The 21,504-nt window shown below is 37.4% G+C and overlaps 1 protein-coding gene across 1 annotated transcript in view; it reads right to left on the bottom strand.

The window, feature by feature from the left end:
• DOCK3 (dedicator of cytokinesis 3) overlaps window positions 1-21,504 on the bottom strand; it is a 599,641-nt gene that overhangs the window by 204,607 nt on the left and 373,530 nt on the right. Inside the window, exons 8-9 of the mRNA XM_069473668.1 lie at window positions 11,377-11,418; window positions 10,587-10,741 (exon numbers count right to left, since the gene is read on the bottom strand). Coding sequence (XP_069329769.1) covers window positions 10,587-10,741; window positions 11,377-11,418 — 197 coding nt within the window. The remainder of the gene's footprint in view (window positions 1-10,586; window positions 10,742-11,376; window positions 11,419-21,504) is intronic.

The following is a 21,504-nucleotide window of genomic DNA, read 5'->3' as shown; positions in this document are numbered from 1 at the left end:
ATCAGCAATGTAAATTATTGAAAGATTTCTATAGGAATGCAGCATTTCTGTGTGATACCATGTCAAATCAACACAACCTGAATATTTCTTTGCAAGGTAAAACTAAGTCAATACATGGTATGTCACAAAAAATCCAAGCATTTTGAAAAAAGCTATCTTTTTTTCAAAATACTTCTTCAAAAGGAAATTTTGGATGAACATTTTCCCCAGTTAGCAAAGGTCATTGATAAGCAAGATGATATATGCGAATTGTCTGAAGAATACACAGCTGTTACAGACCCATTAATTGGAGAATACAATGAAAGTTTCACTGACTTCAAGAATCATGGCATCACACTCAAATTAGCATTTCGGCCTCACCTAGTTGATATCACCAAGAAACTTAAAGAACTACAGATGGAATTGGTTGAGCTCTCAGTAAATGACATTTTAAAGCCATTTTTTGATGCTAAGAAAGATACAGTTGAAATATGGAAAAATGCAGAACATCTATGCTTTTAGCAGCATGCCTGAAAAATGCTTTCTTGTATTTCAACCACTTATTGCTGCAAATCTACATTCTCCTACCCAAATCAAGACACCCTTAAGGTTACAAATGACTGATAGCCATCTAGAAGATCAACTGAAACTGCAGACCTCCATGATGCAACCAAATATTCAAATGCTTTCCAACAAAAAGCAGACACAGCAAAGATATTAAAAGTTAGTTAACTTTAAAATTAATGAATAGTTTTCATTTCTTGAAATTATTAAGTACATAGTAGTTAGATTTTTATAAAATAATGTACATTTTTAAGTATATCTAATTGAAGTTTCTAGAATATGCCCTTATTTGACTACAGCTAAATTAATATGGCCTTTCAATGTGAAAAGGTTCCCCTTCCCTGGTTTAGTCCATTCACACTCAATGTTATTACTGACAGGCAAGGACTTACTGTTAGGTCTGGTGGAGGGTAAACAGTTAGCAAGGAAGTGGCTAAGGGTGGAAAGCAGGAACTGAATTGTAGCTAGGAGCCAAATTGCAGATAGGAACTGTTTCCTGGTAGGAACATACATAGTAAGAAGTTCCCAGTGACCTTTAACTGACCTAGAGCTCATTACCAGCTAATTAGCATAATATAGGTGGAGCCTCTGGAATAATTCTGGAGAAGAGGCACAGGTAGAAAGAGAAACTGTTACATAACCAACCTGTTATGTAACCTGTCATGTGATCTGTTATATAACCCAACCTGTCAATCACTTCAAAAGACAGGAAACAGCAACCAATCCTGCAAGGAGAGAGGTGGGACAAACTAGTGAGCATATAAAGGACAGGCTGCACTCAGACCAGCATCTTTCTCCTCTGGTGGAGACTGATCCGTTCCTCTCTCTGGAATGTATTTTCACTTTGTGAAGCTTCCTTCTTCGCTTTCACTTCACATAGTTTCTTTCTCTTTCCTGTAATAAACTGTTTGTTTGGGATTGCTTTGTATCTGTGATCACTCCGTAATTGGCTTGACTTGGTACTGGTACCAAGTACTCAATCTTGGCACTGGGAACCAGGGAACATGCAGACAGAACCAACACTACAGCCATGTTACTATCTGATTTCTTCTGGTTTTGTGGTCCTCTCTTTCTTACTGTCTTACTGTCGTCTCTTTCCTGTCTTCCTTTGTTAAAAATAATTGTCACTGGTGGTGTGTTTTAATTTCTTGCCTTTTCTTTTTAGTGTTATGTTATAGGTTTTTTGAGGTATGAGGCTTGCAAAAAACATTTTTATAACCAATTATTTTAAACATATGACAACCTTACTTATAACCAAGCAAGCAAAGAGAAATCTAACAGAAATTCTACCCTTTAACTCTATCTTTCCCTTGCTTTTTAACTTTTTGTTGTTTCCATGCATATCTTTTTATACTATCTCTCAAAAAGTTGTATTTTTCATAGGTTCATATTTTAATCTTCCTACTCAAGATATAAGTAGTTTACACACCAAAATTGCACCCATAGAGTACTGTGTATCTGTGTAATTACTGTTACCAGTCAGTTGTATACCTTCAGATGATTTCTTATTATTCATTAACATCCTTTTCTTTCAGATTGAAGAACTCATTTTAGCATTTCTTGTAGGACACGTCTGGTGTTGATGAAATCCCTCAGCTTTTGTTTGTCTGAGAAAGTCTTTATTTCTCCTTCATTTTTGAAGGATATTTTTGCAGGATATAATATTCTAGGGTTAAGGTTTTTTTCCTTTAGCATTTTGAATAAGTCATGCCACTCTCTCATGGACTGTAAGGTTTCCACTGAGAAGTCTGCTGCCAGATGTATTGGAGCTTCTTTATATGTTATTTCTTTATTCCTGCTTCCCTTAGGACCTTTTCTTTATCTATGACCTTTGGGAGCTTGATCATTAAATGCCTTGAGATAGTCTTTTTGGGTTAAAGCTGTTTGGTGTTCTGTGACCTTCTTATATCTGAATATTGATATCTTTCTCTAGGTTTGGAAAGTTCTTTGTTACTATTTCTTTGAATAAAACTTCTACCCCAATCTCTCTCTCCTCCTACTCTTTAAGGCCAATAACTCTTAGATTTGTCCTTTTGAGCTATTTTCTAGATCTTTTAGGCATGCTTCATTCTTTTTTATTCTTTTTCTTTTTTCTCTTCTGAGTTTGTATTTCCAAATAGCTTGTCTTCAAGCTCACCCATTCCTTCTTCTGCCTGGTCAATTCTGCTGTTGTGAGACTCTGAGGCATTTCTAGGTTGTCAATTGAATTCTTAAGCTCTAGAATTTAGGCTTTATTTTATTATTTCAATTTGTTAAATTTCTCTGATAGGCTTCTGGATTCATTCTCTGTGTCATCTTGAAGTTCACTGTGTTTCTTCAGGACAGCTATTTTGAATTCTTTGTCTGAAAGGTCACACATGTCCATCGCTCCAGGACTGGTCATTGGTATCTCATTTAGTTAGTTTTGTGAGGTCACGTTTTCCTGGGTGTTCTTGATGCTTATGGATGTTCATTAATGTCTGGGCATTAAGGAGTTAGGTATTTATTTTAATCTTCACAGTCTGGACTTGTTTGAACCTGCTCTTCCTTGAGGCAGTTTTCCAGATATTCACAGGAAATTGAGTGTTGTGATCTAAGTCTTTGGTCACTGCAGCTGTATCAGCACTGGGGGTTCCCTAAGCCCAGTAATGCTGTGACTCTTACAGACTCCTGGTGGTACTGCCTTGGTGGACTTGGGTAAGATATGGGAGGATTCCTGGATTACCAGGTAAAGTCTCTCAGTCTCTTCCCTTAATCTTTGTGCCAGGCTTCTGGAGTTGGGGAAGGAATGACATGAATACTCCCTTGTTCCCACCAGCACCATAGCACACCTGAAGCCAGCCCAGTCTTACCCAAAGCCCATGGTGACTGTTTCCTGGCTACCTCTGATATTTATTCAAAGCCCAAGAGCTCTTTAGTCAGTAGGTGTTGAATCCTGCTAGGACCGAGTCCTCTTTAAGGTAGGAGGTTTCCTTCTTGCCTAGGATTGGTCCAGAAATGCCTTCCAGGAACTAAGGCATGGACCCAGGGGCTTCAGGAGTCTGCCTGGTACTTTATTTTACTGTGGCTGAGCTGGTACTCAAGTTGTAAAACAAAGTCCTCTGAACTTTTCCCTTTCCTTTCCCCAAGTAGATGAAGACTCCCTGAGCAGCACTGCCTGTAGTTAGGGGAGGGGTGACACGGGCACTGGACTGGCTGCCATTCTTAGTGTCTCACTGGGTCACATGTGCCCTAAGTCCACTGGCTCTGAGCCAGCACACCTGCAGGAATTGCCCAAGGACTACAGCTTTTGTGGCCCAACTGCCTTGTGAATTTAGTCCAGGGCCAAGGCCACTTTTTCTCAGCTGGCGGTGGGGCTAGCCAGAACTTGGGTCTCAGGATAGAGGATTTCTCTCTGGCCAGGCTGGTCTAAATGCTCCCTCTGTGGGAATCAGATTTCTGCCCTGTGCGGTGTTCCCCTATGCCAGGTGTCCCTAAGTTTCAATGCAAATTACCATAATCACTTCATTCTCCCTACCCTGGGCACACAGATTCTCTCTCCACTCAGCATGCGGGTATGGCACTGCCAGTGGATGGGGAGTGATGGCATTGGCAATGCAAGACTTTTCTTTTCTGCCCTCCTCAGTGCCTCTTTCCTGGATCTGATGTTAAAACCAGGTAGTATGGTTGCTCACCTGATTTTTGGTTCTTCTGAAGGTTATTACTTGTGTGGACAGTTGTTGAATTTGGTGTTTGTGCAGAGGGACGATCACTGAAGGTTTCTATCTGGTCATCTTGCTCCGTGCCCCCACTCCCACCCCCCTAGTTTTAGCTCTTACATTTCAGTCTTTCAACAATTTTGAGTTAATTTTTGTATTTGGTGTGAGGTAAGGGTCACCATTTCTCAAGGTAGTTTTACTGACTATAGAATTCACGGTTGACAGTTTGTTTTTTCACCCATTGACTATATCATTCGGCTTCCTTATGCCTCCCATTGTTTCTGATAAGAAGTCAGCCATTATTTGTACTGTTGGTCTCCTGCACATGATGAGTCATTTTTCTCTTGCTGCTTTCAACAGTTTCTATTTTTGCTTTGTGATAGTCTATGATATGTCTAGGTATTGATATTTTCATATTTATCCCACTTGAGGTTCACTGAACTTCCTGGGCATAAAAAGTTTTTAAACAAATTTGGGATTTTCAGTTATCATTTCTCAGAATATTTTTTCCTATCCTTTTCACTCTCTCTTCTACTAGCCCTGGATTCTTATATTTGTACTTCTAGATCTATTAGCCTATCTCTAACTTTTGTTTTCTGATCAAATATTTATTGAGCTCTTTCAGTGTTCAAGGGACTGTGAGCAGTCAAACGAGTATAAGTAACAGGTTCAGGCCCCAAAGTTTATTGTGAACACAAACATTTTCCTAGCTCTAATAGCCTCTGCCATTTTCCTGAACACATATATTGCTATCCTTATTGTTTCTGACTCATGCCTTTTTTCTTTTGCTGCTTTTCATACTTGAATATCTTCTCTTCTTGAACTTACTATAAAATCCAAAGTCCTTTGATGGCTATGAGGCCCTACATAATCTGGCCCCAGCCTATTTCTTCAATTGCCTTTGTAACATCCTCTTCTTCTTTTTTTTTTTTTTTATTTAATTTTACAGAATCAAAGAGTCTAACAGTATATCTTGTTAGATACAGTATGTCCTCATAATGTATACATTATTTCTTGTACAATGATATGAAATAATATGGGAAATATTCATGATAAATTATTAAGTGAACAGTGCAAGTTAAAAACAATAGTTTCATATTTTTTTCCCCACCCCCCCTTTCCCGAGTCAGCACCTTCAAGTGTTACCACTCCCCAAACGGTGCGCAATGCACTCATTGTGTAGGCATACCCCCATCCCCTCCCCCACCCCCCACCTCAGTCTGATGTCCAATTGGTGTCGTTTCCAGATTTGTATTTAGGTGATAACATCCTCTTCTTATCTCACTCACTACATTCCAGCTACACTGATCACCTCTCAGTTCTCTTTATATACCAAGTTTTTCCCTGCCTCTAGACCTTCTGTGTAGATCACATTACCTACTTTTTTTTTTTTTTTGCTTACTTATATTTCAGGGCTTAGCTTGAATGCCAGAACTTTCCCTTACACCGATCTACGTGAGATGCTTCACAGTATCCTTCACAATTTTCCTTTATAGTACTTACCACAATTTTTAAACTACATACTTATTTATGTGATCATGTGTTTAATGTTGGTCTCTCCTCTAGACCATAAGCTCCAAGAAGATAAAATATCTCTCTTGCCCACCTCAGTATCCCTAGAATCTACATATTTCTCTCGCTCACTTTGGTATCCCTAGAACCTATCACAATACCTGATAGATGCTTACTAAATATTTGTTGAACAAATGAATTAAAACCCCATTCTTGATCCTGGCTGCTCCTTAACTCAGCTATCATTTTCTCCAAAAGCCCTTTCTGGCTTCTGTGTCCCTCAGTGATCTTCTTCTTTCCTGCTTTCTTATTGTGTTTAAAGTCTGGCCACATGTCAGTTAAGACATCTTCCCATTTGACTTTTTCAGTCAGCTTGTTTGGTACATAAAATCAGGAACAAAATATTTGACATCTTTTGGGAACACTACCATGCCTTACCATGTCCTTACCTCAGGGACAGGGACATTTCTTTTTAATCTCTAGATCCCTAGCAAGTATTATAGAGGCCCACAAATGAGAGGCCCTTGGTAAATGCTTGCCAATTTATTAAGTGCTTTCTAAATTATTAAATTAAATGAAATTTCTTGATTCATGGGTAATTGGTACTTATTTGATAGATGCATTTATTTATTTATTCGATAAATATTTATTTAATGTTCCAATGTCCCAAGTCTTATGCTTAGCACTGGGAAGAAAACAGTACAGAAGACATCTAAGGAAGTTCCCATTCTAGTGGGGGAAATCTTTATGCACATACACTATAACAATATAATATCTAGTAATGGGATAAAACTAAGTAGAGAGTGTCATCATCACCATGTGCACAATGAAGTCTCAGGACTTGATTTTAAATATGAATATTGAGGAAAGTTTCATAAAGTTGAGTTGCAAAAAGAATGGACAGAAGTTTATCAAGTCAAAAAAAGTAGGGAGGCATGAAACAACAAGACATGTTTAGAGATAGCCAAATAAGTCACTGAGGTGAAATAATATGCATAAAACAAGGTAAGAGAAATAGGCAGGATCATATGTCAGGCCTTTTACGCCATGCTACATAGCAAGTACATTAGGATAAATGGGAGCTGACCCTACTAGCATGCATTTTGAGAAGATAAGTTTGGTGGTGGTGTGGAGAATAACTCATGGTGGGAAGACAGTAGAACCAAGAAATCTGGGAAGAAATGTGAAGGATCTTAGGTGACAAGGGGGATGGAGTGGGAGTGGTGATTCGATTGATATTTAGTAGGTAAAAGTTGACAGGACACAGTGATTAAATGAGAGGAGAAGGAGATAGAGAGGGAGGAGCCTCAGATAACTCAAAGGTTTCAGATGTGGGTCTCTGAGCAAATGATAATGCCTTTCATCTGATTTAAAGAACACAGGCAGAAGTCTACGTGTGAAGCAAAGAAAATAGATTCACTTTAGGTATGTTGAGGGAGAAATGTCTGAGGGACATCCAAGTATGAAAAAGGACATCTTGTAGGAAAAAGGAAATGAGAGTTCAGCTCAGAGGAAAGGTCTCAGTTGGAGACTTTAGATTTCATGGCTAAATATTTATGATTCTGTTCTGAATGATGAAATATCAAAAAAAAGCTAGCTAGAGCTACCAAGGCTCTGCCAGCTGCTGCTTCTTCCCTTCTGGAGATCATCTAATACTCACCAGTCAGCATTATCAGGATGTACTATGTAGGTTTGCAATATATCATTCATTTTAGTCCCTTTAGGTTTGCCTGTGGAATCAGCAAGGAGACTTTAATGGAGAAATATCTGTTCTTTTCTTTAATCTCCTCTACCTGCTCACATGCACTCTTTGGCACAGAGGTGTGAGTGTCTTGGCAATTCTGAATACTAGACCAACACCATTTAATTGATATTAAATATTACTAGCAATATTTGATCGGAAAGACAGCACTCTAGGAGTTCTGATGAGAAAACACAATTAAACCAATTGCTCTGTTCAATACTCTGCACACCTCAGCTATTTCTTTTCTCTTTTCTTTCTTTCTTTTCTTTTCTTTTTTTTTTTTTTTTGAAACAGAGTTTCACACTGTACCCCAGGCTAGAGTGCTGAGGCATCAGCCTAGCTCATAGCAACCTCTAACTCCTGGGCTCAAGTGATCTTCTTGCCTCAGCCTCCCCAGTAGTTGGGACTATCATGTGTACCGCGATGCCTGGCTGATTTTTTTTCCTATTTTTAGTAGAGATTGGGTCTCGCTCTTGCTCAGGCTGGTCTTGATCTCCTGAGCTCAAGCAATCCTACCACCTGGGCCTCTCAAAGTGCTAGGATTATAGGCGTGACCCACGCCCGGCCCTTAGTGATTTCTGATAACTGCTTCAAGAAAGTAATATATGACCAATTTAACACTTAACCATAATAAAAGGAGAATTCTCTGGTAATACCAGTTCAATGACCTAAACTTTTTGAGGGTTTTTACAACTATACATATCGTAACAGAAAGAAGAAACAAAAATTTATCAATTTTAGATCTATACATTCTGCTTATTAGTTCACTCTTAAAACTAAAGAAAGTAGATGATATTTTCAACTAAAAACCTTATGATTTTCTTAATTGAATGGGAAGGTGGTATAGTTCTCTCTAATATCTAGGAATTTTTTAATAACCTAAACACTTCCAACAACTCCACAAAATTTTTAAAAAATTTCTCCTTTTAAAATGCTTTATAGTTTCTTGAAACTACATTGTAAACAATAAGTCCAAAGATAGAGTAACTGCTGCATTGATGATCCCCCACAGCTTACACACCAGAGCAGTGGAGTGGTTCTGCTAGCTTGGATATTCTCTGTTCAGTAAGCCTAATAAAGCATGTACTGGGCACAAGCATTGTGTGAGGTGCTGGGATTATGGAGAGAGAAGACAGTCCCTGTGCTCAAGGATGACAAAGTGGTGTGCTCTGGTTTTCAAACCGCAACCCACAGACTTTCAGCAATTCCACAGGGTACAGGCATACTGAGATTCCTGTTGTCTCCCCCTTCCCTTCAATAATGGAATAGGTCTATTTTATCTGTTTCATATATTGAACTTTCTCATGAAATTTAGCTTGAAGAAAGGATTCTTACACACAAAATAAATAATCAAGAATACAAATTTCTGGTCTAGTAGATAAATAAGAGAAGCCAGAATCTATATCTATGCAGCCCTAGCCTGTAGTCTTGCTTGTGTGCTGTAGCTGCCATCAATACCACTGCTTCCTTCTCTATAACAGCTTTCCTAAGGGCACATAGTAGGAGCCACTGATGACAAGGAAAACTCATATGCCTTGATCGATGGGTGTATCATTGTATTTCTAGGCCAAAGTGAAGCACAGTACTTTAATTTATTTTGTCAAGATCAGAAGCATTGTGGAGCATGTAAATTAACTTTTTCTTTTGCATTCTGTTATAACTTCCATTTTTAATTTTCCCACATGTAACATGTCAACTAAAATAAAATCCTAAGCAAACCCCTACTGACTGAACGGACCCCCTCTTGGCCAATGGGACCCCAAAGAAACCTTAAAACTGAATTCCAAGCCATGACAGGATGGGAGGTGAGACATGCATCCTTTTACCCCCTCCCTTGCTAATGGCCATCAGGCTTTTTTTCCCTAAGGGCCAGACTAGCATTCTTTTCTGAAAAAAAAGATCACCAACAATGAAGTGGTTTTAAACAGAGAGGGGTTTTGATTCATCCTTTTGACACAGAGGGCAGTCATCTCTGAACATGGACCCCATAAAAGGGCAGAAAGCTCCACTGCACAGACACAGGCTTCTTTTTTCATAAATATTCATGACTCCTCCTATAGCTTGTTAAATATGTATATTTCTGTTCCTATTGTCCCTGCCTCAAAGCACATGTTCCTGGCTTGTGGCTGGGGGGCCTTGCTTTCCAGACTGCTGGAATGGCCACCAGCAGGCTACAACCCTGTATGAGAAATAAAGCTCTCTTTTCCAAATTATGAACCTCATTATTTCTTCAGTTAACACATGCAATTGGAAAAGTGAAAGAGCTGTTTTCAAATTTTAAGTAAAAAAACAAACAAAACCCACAAAGCACTCCTAACATAGGAAGTTTCCAAGCAAGATAAAAGAAATTCAAGATTTATTTTCTTTCTGTCCCACTTAAAAGATGATCACAGAGAAACAGCTGGACTCTGTTAAATTTCATTTTAGCTACAAAAGTCATCTCACACTGTCAGAGCCTTGCTGGCTTCTAAAGAAAGGGAAGCCCAGAAAGTCTCCTTAATTCTTCCCTATCCTTTCTCAAGGGAGAAAGCAGGGCCTTGTTACTCTGCCAAGATAAATAGTCTACTGTACGTCAGTCTGTTTTTTTGCCTATCCTTCATTCCAAGGCAAAGAGAAAGACAAAGGTAGGCTAGCCTTCCTTTCTGCCCAGAAGATCCTCTCCCCCTCACTGGGCTGCCAGATGGGACGCAATCAGGCTCTTTCCCTGTGAACCCTTTCTCCCACATGTAGCAAGCCAGGGCCAAAGACTTCCTGTGCACTGGGGCTGGGCATCTCTGCTGCATTTCCTTTGTTCTATGTTTTTCCCATTCCTTTTCTCTGGCATTAAATAGATGCATCCTTTTCTCTCTGTGAGGTGGTGATAGCCAAGACTCAATTTTGAGCTTTCCTATGGAAATAGGAATAAAAAAGCAGGGCCACACGTGGTATGGTTTAGATGACTTAAGGGTACACTGGAAATTGGGGCCAAACTCTTACCTAACAAGACAAGGTTACTTTATCTTGTTTTCCTTCCTCTGTGCATTTATCTTCTCTGAAAGCCACAAATGCCTATGACCCATATCATCCTAACAAAGAGTCTCAACCTCACCAGAACTTACAGTAACTCTTACCTTATCTGCTTGCCTTCTCTCATGTCATATAAGGAAAAGAAGACATCGGTATCTTCTCCAATGGTATTGTAGGTGAAACTCTTTAGGCTGAGGAAGAAGTGATGTGGCACTGGCATCCGACAGGTTTCCCCATGACGTGGGCGCATTGTATCTACCTAATGACGAAAGCAAAAAACAATGACTTCTATTTTAGTTATTATATTGATCCTTAAAAACTAGAAACTAAATTACTAACTCTCCTCACATTGTTGAAGGGAATTATTTAAGAGAGACTAAAGATGTTTTCTCAGCTAGTAGGGGTTACTACATTGACAGACTTAGGCTGAGGTGGGCAAGCAAGCAGCTGGGAGAAGTAAACAGTGAAGGAAATACGGGAACAGTAATTCCAACTTAGAAGCGAACTCAAAATGTCCACCAGGTCACAAACATCTAAATTTTTCAGGGACTATTTTCAAAGTCATTTCTTAGAGATGCCATCATGACCCTGATGCACTTGATTTACACTGTAAGATGGTAATAGTTATCATTCTAAATGTTAGTAACGTTCTTATTTTCTCCCAAGCTGATTCATTTTAGTCTCAGTCTATTTTCTTTTAATTGTGCTTATGCAAATTTGCACAGAGAAATGGAGACTGGCCAAATCTGTTTGAAGGTCAAACCTCCTTGGATAAAGACACCACAGAATCAATAAGTCATTGCTGTCTGTCATTTCCAGGTACATTGATATGTTGTGATCTCTTAAAAGAGAGAGTTGAGGGGAAATACTAGGAGGCCTGAGTACGCTGCTTACCTGGGATGTGCTCTGCTGTACACTCTGTCGGCTAGATAAATGCTATGAAAAGAAAGAAAGAAAAATTCACTCTTCCAGGGAAAAAACTAAATTTTATTAAGCACCTTCTATATGCTAGGCAGTCTGCTATATCTCTTATATTCATGATCTCATTTGATTCTGATGATCTTGTTAGATAAGTGTCATTAACATTTGATGAAGGCAACTAAGGCCTAGAGTAGGAATGTAACTTGCTGAGTATCACACAGCAAGGTGGCGGCAAAGTCTGGATTCAAACTTGAGCCTCTCCAGCTCAGAGTACCAGCCAAGTCACAATGGGTGCCGGCTACTGGATTTTTGCTTTATTACTGTCCTGTCCACACACTGTACCACCTTTTGAGCAGCCTAATTCAGCTTCTTCAGGTTTTCCCCTTTAATGAAAACAGGCTCCCTCCCAAACATCTCTCCATGCTGTTTCTTTCCTGCTAGCTAAAGTCTGAAGAAGCAGATTCTAATACTGGATACACCACTCAAATGCTGTGAAACTTCAGAGAAATTGCTTAATCTCTCCAAGAGACATTTTCCTGAATTGTAAAACTGAAATATGAGCCTATCTTATCTTCCTCACAAAGTTATTGTGAGGCTCAGATTATACAGTGGGAATCAGTATGATATAGTAATTAGGGAACCTAAGTGCAAAAGTCAGGATACCAGTTTTGAATCTTTAAAAAAGTTTTTTATTGATACATAATATTTGCACAAATTTATGTGGTACATGTGATATTTTGATACATGCATACATTGTATAATGATCAAATCAGGATATTTAAGATATTAATCACCTCAAACATTTATCACATCTTTGTACTGGGAACATTTCAAAACTTCTCTTCTAGCTATGTTGAAATGTACAATAAATTATTAACTATAGCCATTCTACTGTGCTATTGAACACTAGAACTTATTCTTTCCTTCTAACTGTATGTTCATACCCATTAACCAAGTTCTCTTCATCACCACAACTCCAACCTTCCCATCCTCTGGTAACTATCAGTCTACTCTCTACTTCCATGAGATCCATGTTTTTAGCTCCCAAGAATGAGTGAGAACATGTGATATTTGTCTTTCTGTGCATAGTTTATTTCACTTAACATAATGACCTCCAGTTCCATCCACATTGCTGCAAATGACAGGATTTCATTCTTTTTTATGACTGAATAGTATTCTATTATGTATATATGTAATATATACTATGTATATATGTATAGTATTCTATTATATATTATGTATATATTCTAGTATGTATATATTCTATTATGTGCATATATATGTATATATGCTACATTTTCTTTATTCATCTGCTGATGGACACTGAGGGTGATTCCTTATCCTTGCTATTGTGAATAATGCTGTGATAAACATGAGGGTGCCGTTATCCCTTTGGCAAACTGATTTTCTTTCCTTTGGATAAATACCGAGTAGTGGAATTGCTGGATTGTATGGTAGTTCTACTTTTAGTTTTCTGAGAAACCTCCATACTGTTTTCCATAATGGCTGTACTAATTTATTCCCACCAACAGTGTGTAAGAGTTTCCCTTGCTCCTCATCCTTGCCAGCATTTGTTATTTTTTGTCTTTATGATAATAGCCATTCTAACTGGGGTGCAACGATATCTCATTGTGGTTTTGTGTTTCCCTGATGATTGGTGACGTGATTAGTGATAATCATATGCCTGGTGGTCATTTGCATATATTCTTTTGAGAAATGTCTATTCAGATATTTTGTTACTTTTCAATGGGATTATTTGGTGTTTTCCTATTGCATTGAGTTCCTTATTGGATGAATAGTTTGCAAATATTATCTCCCATTCTATAGGCTGTCTCTTCACTCTGTTGATTGTCTCCTTTACTGTGCAGAAGATTTTTAGTTTAATATAGTCTCATTTGTCTATTTTTGTTTTTGTTGCCTGTGCTTTTAAGGTCTTAACCATAAAATCTTTGCCTAGACCAATGTCCTGAAGTGTTTCCCCTATATTTTCTTCAAGCAGTTTTACAGTTTTGAGTCTTACATTTAATAAGTCTTTAATCCATCCTGAGTTGATTTTTGCATATGGTGAGAGACAGGGATCCAGTTTCATTCTTCTGCATATGAATATACAATTTTCCTAGCAACATTTATTGAGAATATGTCCTTTCCCCAATGTTTGTTCTTGCAGCCTCTGTTGAAAAATTAGTTGGATGTTAATAGGTGGATTTATTACTGGTTTCTGTATTCTACTCCATTGATCTACACATCTGTTTTTACACCAATACCCTGCTATTTTGGCTACTCTAGCTTTGTAGTATATTTTGAAATTAGGTATTGTGGTACCTCCAGCTTTGTTCTTTTTGCTCAGTATTGCTATGGCCATTACGGGTCTTTTGTGGTTCCAAATTTTAGATTTTTTTTATTTCTGTGAAGAGTATCATTGGTATTTTGATAGGGATTGCATTGAATCTGTAGATTGATTTTGGTAATATGGTTATTTTAACATTATTAATTCTTCCGATCCTTGATCACGGGATGTCTTTCCATTTGTTTGTGTCCTCTGCAATTTTTTCCAACAATGTTTTGTAGTTTTCATTGTGGGGATATTTCACCTCCTTGGCTAAATTTATTCCTGGGTATTATTTTTGTAGCAATTGTAAATGGGATTAATTGCTTGATTTCTTTTTCAGCTAATTTGTTATGGGTGTGTAGAAACACTACTGATTTCTGAATGCCAATTTTGTATTCTGCAGCTTTACTGAATGCATTTATTACTTAAAGTCTTTAGGTTTTTCTACATATAAAATCATATCATCTGAAAAGAGAGACAATTTGACTCACTCCTTCCCAATTTGCATGTCTTTTATTTCTTTCTCTTCCCTGATTGCTCTGGCTAGGACATCCAGTACTATGCTGAACAAAAGAGTTGAACGTTGAGTATCCTTGTCTTGCCCCAGTCTTAGAGGAAAGCCTGTCAGCTTTTCCCCATTCAGTGTAGTGTTAGCTATGGTTTATCATATATAGCCTTTATTATGTTGAAGTATGTTCCTTCTATGACTAATTTGCTGAGAGTTTTTATCATGAAAGGATGTTGAATTTTCTCCAATGCTTTTTTCTGTGTCTACTGAGACGATCATATGGTTGTTGCTCTTGATTATGTTGATGTGATGTATCACATATGTTGATTTGCACATGTTGAACCATATTTGCATCCCTGGAATAAATCCCACCTGATCATGGTGTATTACCTTTTTGATGTGTTGCTGGATTTGGTTTGGTAGTATTTTGCTGAGGACTTTTGTGTCTATGTTCATTAGTGATATTGGCATATAGTTTTCTTTTTTTGTTATGTCCTTGTTTGATTTGGTATCAGTGTAATGTTGATCTCAAAGAATGAGTTAAGAAAAATCCTCTCTTCTTCAATTTTTTGGAATAGTTTGAGAACTGATTTTCGTTCTTCTTTATAAGTTTGGTAGAATTCAGCAATAAAGCCATCATTATAGTCCTGGGATTTTCTTTGTTGGGAGACTTTTTATTACCAATTTAATCTCATTTGTTATTACTCTTTTCAGGTTTTCTACTTCTTCCTGGCTCAATCTTGGTAGGTTGTGTGTGTACAGGAATTTCTCCATTTCCTCTAGGTTTTGTAATTTAATAGTGTATCGACGTCCACAATAGTCTCTAACAATCCTTCAACTTTCTATGGTATCAGTTGTAATGTCTCCTTTCTTGTTTCTGATTTTTATTTATTTTTTCACTTTTTTAAAATTATTTCAGCATATTATGGGGGTATATAAGTTTAGGTTACATATATTGCCCTTGTCCCCCCACTCCCCCCTGAGTCAGAGCTTCAAGCATGTCCATCCCCCAGACAGTGTGCATCACACTCATTATGTATGTATACACCTATCCCCTCCCCACCCCACATCTGCCCGACACCCAATTAATGTTATTCCTAAATGTGCTCTTAGGTGATGATCAGTGAAACCAATTTGATGGTGAGTACATGTGGTGCTTATTTTTCCATTCTTGGGATACTTCACTTAGTAGAATGGTTATTCTTGGTTGGTTTGTCTAGTTACAGGTTTATCAATTTTATTTTTTCAAAAAACCAAATTTTCATTTTATTGATCCTTTGCATTAGTTTTTGGCCTTTATTTTGTTTAGTTCTGCTCTGATCTTTATTATTTATTTGCTTCTACTAATTTTGGGTTTGGATTGTTCTTGCTTTGCTAGTTCCTTGAGATGCATCATTAGGTTATTTGAAATCTTTCTACTTTTTTGGCATAGGTGTTTATTGCCACAAAATTCCCTCTTAGCATTGCTTTTGCTGTGTCTGATAGGGTTAGGTATGTTGTTTTCATTTGTTTCAAGAAATCTTACAATTACCTTCTTAATTTCTTTATTAACCCAGTGGTTGCTCAGGAGCATGTCATTTAATTTCCATGTATTTGTACAGTTTTCAAAGTTCCTCTTGTTATTGACTTCTTGTTTTATTCTATTATGGTCTTAGCAGATACTTGATATGATTTTGATTTTTAAAAATTTATTGAGACTTGTTTTATGGCCTAACCTATGATCTATCCTGGAGAAGTTCCATGTGCTGATGAGAAAAATGTGTATTCTTCAGCTGGTGAATATTCTGTCAATATCTCTTAGGTTGATTTGTTTTATAGTACAGATTAAGTCTGATGTTTCTTTATTTTCTGTCTAGATAGTCTGTCCAATGCTGAAAGTGAGGTGTTGAAGTCCACATCTATTAATGTATTTGGGTCTATAGATTTCTTTAGCTCTAATAATATTTTCTTTATATATCTGGGTGCTCCAGTATTGGGTGCATGTATATTTACAACTGTTATGTTCTCTTCCTGAATGGATGGCTTTATCATTATATAATAATATATAACCTTGTCTATTTTTATTTTTGATTTAAAGTCTATTCTGTCTGACATAAGTATAGCTACTCCTGGCATGCTTTTTGCTTCCACTTGTGTGGAATATTTTTTCCCATCCTTTCATTTTCAGTCTGTGTGTGTCCGTACAAGTGAAGTGAGCATGTAGTTGAGTCTTGCTTTTTTTACCCATTCAGCTAGGGTATATATTTTAAATGGAGAATTTAAACTATTAATATTTACATTCAAGGTTGTTACTGACAGGTGAGGAGCTGCTCCTGTCATTTCATTATTTTCTGATTGTTTTGTATATCCTTTGTTCCTTTTTCCTCTTTTATTGTTTATCTTTATGATTTGGTGTTTTTTTTTTTTTGTAGTGGCAATATTTGACTCCTTTCCCTTTCATGTATCTATTCTACCAGTCAGTTTTATACTTTTGGGTGTTTTCATGATGCTAGATAATGCCCTTTCACTTCCAGATGTAGGACTCCCTTAAACATTTCTTGTTGGGCTAGTCTAATGGTAATAGATTCCCTGTTTTTGCTTATTTGGGAAAAACGTTATTTCTCCTTCACTTATGAAAAATAGCCTTGATGGGTATAGTATTCTTGACTAAAATTTTTTTCTTTCATCATTTTCAATATACCATCCCATTCTCTCTTAGCTTATATGGTTTCTGCTAAAAAATCCTTTGTTAGTCTAAGGAGATTACCTTATATGTGATTTGATGCTTTTTCCCTTGTTGTTTTTAGAATTGTCTTTGACTTTTGACAGTTTGACTATAATGTGCCTCACAGAAGGCCTTATTGGGTTGACTCTGTTTGGGACGATTTGAGCTTCCTGTATCTAGATTTATATCTTGCAATACTTGGGGAATTTTCAGCTCTCATTTCATTAAAATGTTTTCTATGCCTTTGCCCTTCTCTTCTTCTGACACTCCCATGATTCAAATATTTATTTGATTTATGGTGTTCATATATAATGTAGACTTTCTTTATTCTTTTTTATTGTCTTTGTGTATGTTTGTCTGACTGGGTTATCTGAGAAGACCTGTCATCAAGTTCAGAAATCTGTTCATTTGATCTAGTGTGTTGTTGGAAGCCCTTGATCATATTTTTATTTCATTCATTAAATTCTTAAGTTGCAGGATTTCTGCTTGATTCTTTTTTATTGTCTCCTTTGTAAAACTACTCATTCAACTTATACATTGCTTTCCTAATTTCTTATTATCTGTATTCTCTTATATGTCATTGAATTTCTTTAATATCATTATTCTGAATTATTTTTCAGAGATTTCATATATTTCCTCTTCTAGGAGCTGTTACTGGAGAATTATTGTGTTTCCTTGGAGGTGTCTTGTTTTCTTGCTTTTTCTTGTTTCTTGTGTCCTAACAGTGATATCTGTACATCTGATGTAACAGTCACTTCTATTTTATGGATTGCTTTTCATAGGAAAAGCCTTTTTCTTATAGATGTAGCTATAGTGTTGGTTGGGTAGGGTGCTTTGCACCCTAGATTCTGGGTGGGTGGAGAAGTGTAGTCTCTGAATGATTTATCTGTAATCATGGCATTTATCAGTTCCTTAGTGGCTTAGGCTGTGGTTGTTAGCAGAGGCTGTGGCGAGGTTTTGTGAAGAAGGAAAATGCCAGGCAAGCTGGTCCCTTGGCCCTCCCTGCAGTGTACGTGACCTTGTGGTGGGTCAGGCAGGTCATTGGGCCCCTGAGAGCACTAGCCATGGCAATGGTAGGCTCAGTGGGTCAATCCTCAGGCCCTTGAACAGTATGTGTTGGCAATAGCTGTAGGGTAGTCCTGTCCTCTGGCCCCCAGATGATGTGCACAGGCACCAGCAGTGATGAACGAAGCTGATCAATATCCAGGTCCTGGAAGGGATGTGTGGGCACTGCTCGTGATGGGTGAGGTAGGTTGGTCCTTACTACCCTGGATGGTATACTTGGGCACTGGCAGCAGTGGGAGAGGCAGACCTGTCTTCAGGCTCTGGGATGGCATGTGGGTCCCTAGGCCCTCTGAAGGCACATGCAGAAATGTAGTGGCCCTGTTGTTATCAGTGGCAGTGGCCCCAGGCAGGTAGCTCTTAGGCTCTGGGGAGCACATACTTCAGCTCCCTTTGTCCCAGGGGCACCCTCCCTGGTATGCTACACTGTCCATTATCCAGGGTATAGGATATTGCCTGGGCCAGAGTGCTAGAGATCTAGCCACAATGCTGGGTCCAGCTGGTGTTGTGATGCTACAGCCCTCTGAGTAGATATCTGGGGATATTAGTGGGGCTCCATAGATGTGGATATGTAGGGCCTGTTGGGCCCCAGGGCAGAATGTAGTCTGATGGAAGCTGGGCTCTCAAAATAATGCTGTGGTGCAGCTGCTTAAATCTCAGAGAGAGTGTGGTACTCAGCATGAATGCCATCTCTCAGACAATGCAATCAAGTAGACTCTATATAGCTCCCTAGGCTAATGTCAGGGACTGCGAGGGCCAAGGGGTCTCCTATGGCTAGGACTGTGAAAGTCTTTATAATTAGTTATGATAGAAAATTCATTCACACTTAAAAGTAAACACTGGCCAGGAAGAATGGTGAGTTCACAAACATTCAGTGCCTGGTGTTGGTGAACTCAACAATGAGTTTACCATCCTACTTCCTTTTGGACCCTAGAGGTGTGGGACAACACTCATTTGTTGAACTCCTCCATATCACACAAGTAAGAATAGTTGTGGCAGTACAATGGTTTCATTTCTTTTCCAAATACATCATTTAACCCTAAATAAAAGTGAAGTAAAATTAAGTATTAATTTAAATGTCTCCCTTAACTATATTTGCTCATTAATAAATATCCATGTGTATTGTTAGCAGTATTAGCTAATTATTATTACTAATATTCATTAATGAGACTGTATGGTCTCATGATATATATTTAATATAAAAAAATCAAGTCCCAACCAGCTGGGTAAATCATCATATAGACTTTATATACACAAAAGAAAAGTTCATATATAAAATAGGTTAAAAAACTTTTTTAAAAATCAGGTTTTCGAAAAATATCAATTTTTCTATGGTTTACTGGCCATACCTCATGAGGAGGTTACTGGCCTAAAACTAATTTGATTATTTTATTTTACATTCAGGGGCTGCACTAAGTCATTCTTCTCAAGTAGGTTTACTAACTCTTAAAAATAACAGCTACTTTCAGTAAAAAATATCCCTGTTAACAATAACAAATGTCATTTTAGACTTCAGAGGCATCAAATTTTGAGAGAACTTTTCAACCTAGTCTGAAAGCCCAATACATGGGCAGCCAGAGAAAGATATAAGAACTGGCACATTAGAATGTCTTTTCTAGCACTGTAAGGAAAAACCATTACTCTGTTGTCAGGTAGCCTTCAGCTGGCCAACCAATACATCCCTCTTCAGAGCCATCATCACCTGTATTAGGGCTGTATAATATTATGTTTCCATGTTTACTACTTAATTCTAGACTCTGCACTCCTAGGGAGCAAAGTGTTGTCTTATTTATCTTTATATCCCAGGTGCCTAGCAATGTACGTCAAAAATGTAAACTGATTAAGAAATGCATGGACTACACTACTCCCTCTTCCAATTTTTCCCCAGTAGCAAAGTAGTTTTTAGCCCTTTTAAGTCTCTAGTCCACTTAGTCTACAAAAGTTTAGGAAAATGGATAAAACTATGAAGCTTTGGATATGCTGTTCAACTGAATAATAGAACTAATTGACTGCTATATATGCTGGGAGTTATGTTAAGTATTGTGATTCTTATAAGGAAATATAAGGCATATTTAGTCAGGATCACCAATGATATTATACTTGAATTTTAGCAAATCAATTGCTTTATTCCAATGAAAGTATAAACATTTATCTATTAAAAATATTAATTAGCACTAGAAGACAGCAGACTAACACAGTTCCCAATACATGGTAACATGGAAGGAGAACATTGAAGCAGGCAGTTACAATGTTAGTATTCTGTTAGATCTTGCTACAATTTAGAAACTCTAATTTTAGGTAATTTTCAAGAGTCATATTTTACAAGAAGGCATGGCTAATTGAGATTAATACAAATACTTTGCTACTTTCATTTGAAATGTTTTATATGTGGGTTAGCACCAAATCACTATTGTTGAAAATGGATTTGTTATGATGCAGAAGCAAAAACAAAGCAGCACTAAAGCCTTCCTCTGTTTTTTGTCATATAGAATTTTAAAAATCCAAGTGTATATTTCAAGAAATTTTTATCAATCACTATCATTCAACATTTGCACAGGGACTTAATTTTTCATGAAAAAAATGCTCTAAGTGCAAATTTAAAGCATAATCCTATTCATAGTTTTTTTTTTTTTGTAAAGTGTATGTATAACAAGGAGTGTTGTTATAATCAAAAAGCTTCATATTGAGTGTTTGTAATCTCCAACAAAAGATTTAAATGTTCATACAAAAAGGTTCTAAAAGGATATTCCTATGGATGTTATTGATAACTTTAAAATTTAACCAGGCTAGGCACAGTGGCTTATACCTTTAATCCCAGCACCAAGTATATTCCAGTTATCCCATTTTTAATTTTCTAAAGCTTATAGGGTTGCTGTACTCTGTTTCATAATTGTTTCTTCATTTGTCTCTGAAGACAGCAATCACCATTTTCTTCTGATGAAACCAGTGTTTCTTCCAAGTTCCTTTCGTATGTTGTTTACTTTGGTAGCATAATTTCACGTGACAGGTTTTTGGTCTATTGATGGTTGGCTGTCTGGAAGTGCTGTGTGAGGTGTGTTGACCACTGGATTTCACTATACAAAGGTTTAGAGATGGGAGTGGTCACCTAATCAAGTCCTACAGCTTTAAATACCATAGATAATCTGATTGCTCTAAAATTGCTGTTTCTGAACTTATGTACTCTAGACATTTTTTAAAAGGTTTTATTTTTCAATTTCAAAAGATTAAGGAGGTACAAATGTTGTTACATGGATGAAATGTATAATGCTGAAGCCAGGGCTTTTAGTGTACTGGTCACCAAAATAGTGTACATTGAACCTGATAGGTAAATTTTGTTTTTTAATAGACTTTATCTTGAGAGTAGTTTTAGGTTCACAGCAACATTGAGTGAAAAGTACAGAGATTTTCCATATACCACCTGTCCCCCTCACATGCATAGACTCCCCCACTACCAACATCACCCACCAGAGAGGCACATTTATTACAATCGGTGAATCT

The sequence above is a fragment of the Eulemur rufifrons genome, chromosome 7 (assembly GCF_041146395.1).
Source record: "Eulemur rufifrons isolate Redbay chromosome 7, OSU_ERuf_1, whole genome shotgun sequence".
Classification (NCBI taxonomy): domain Eukaryota; kingdom Metazoa; phylum Chordata; class Mammalia; order Primates; family Lemuridae; genus Eulemur; species Eulemur rufifrons.
The sequence above is the reverse complement of the archived record's forward strand: the minus strand, read 5'-3'. Positions and strand labels throughout refer to the sequence as shown.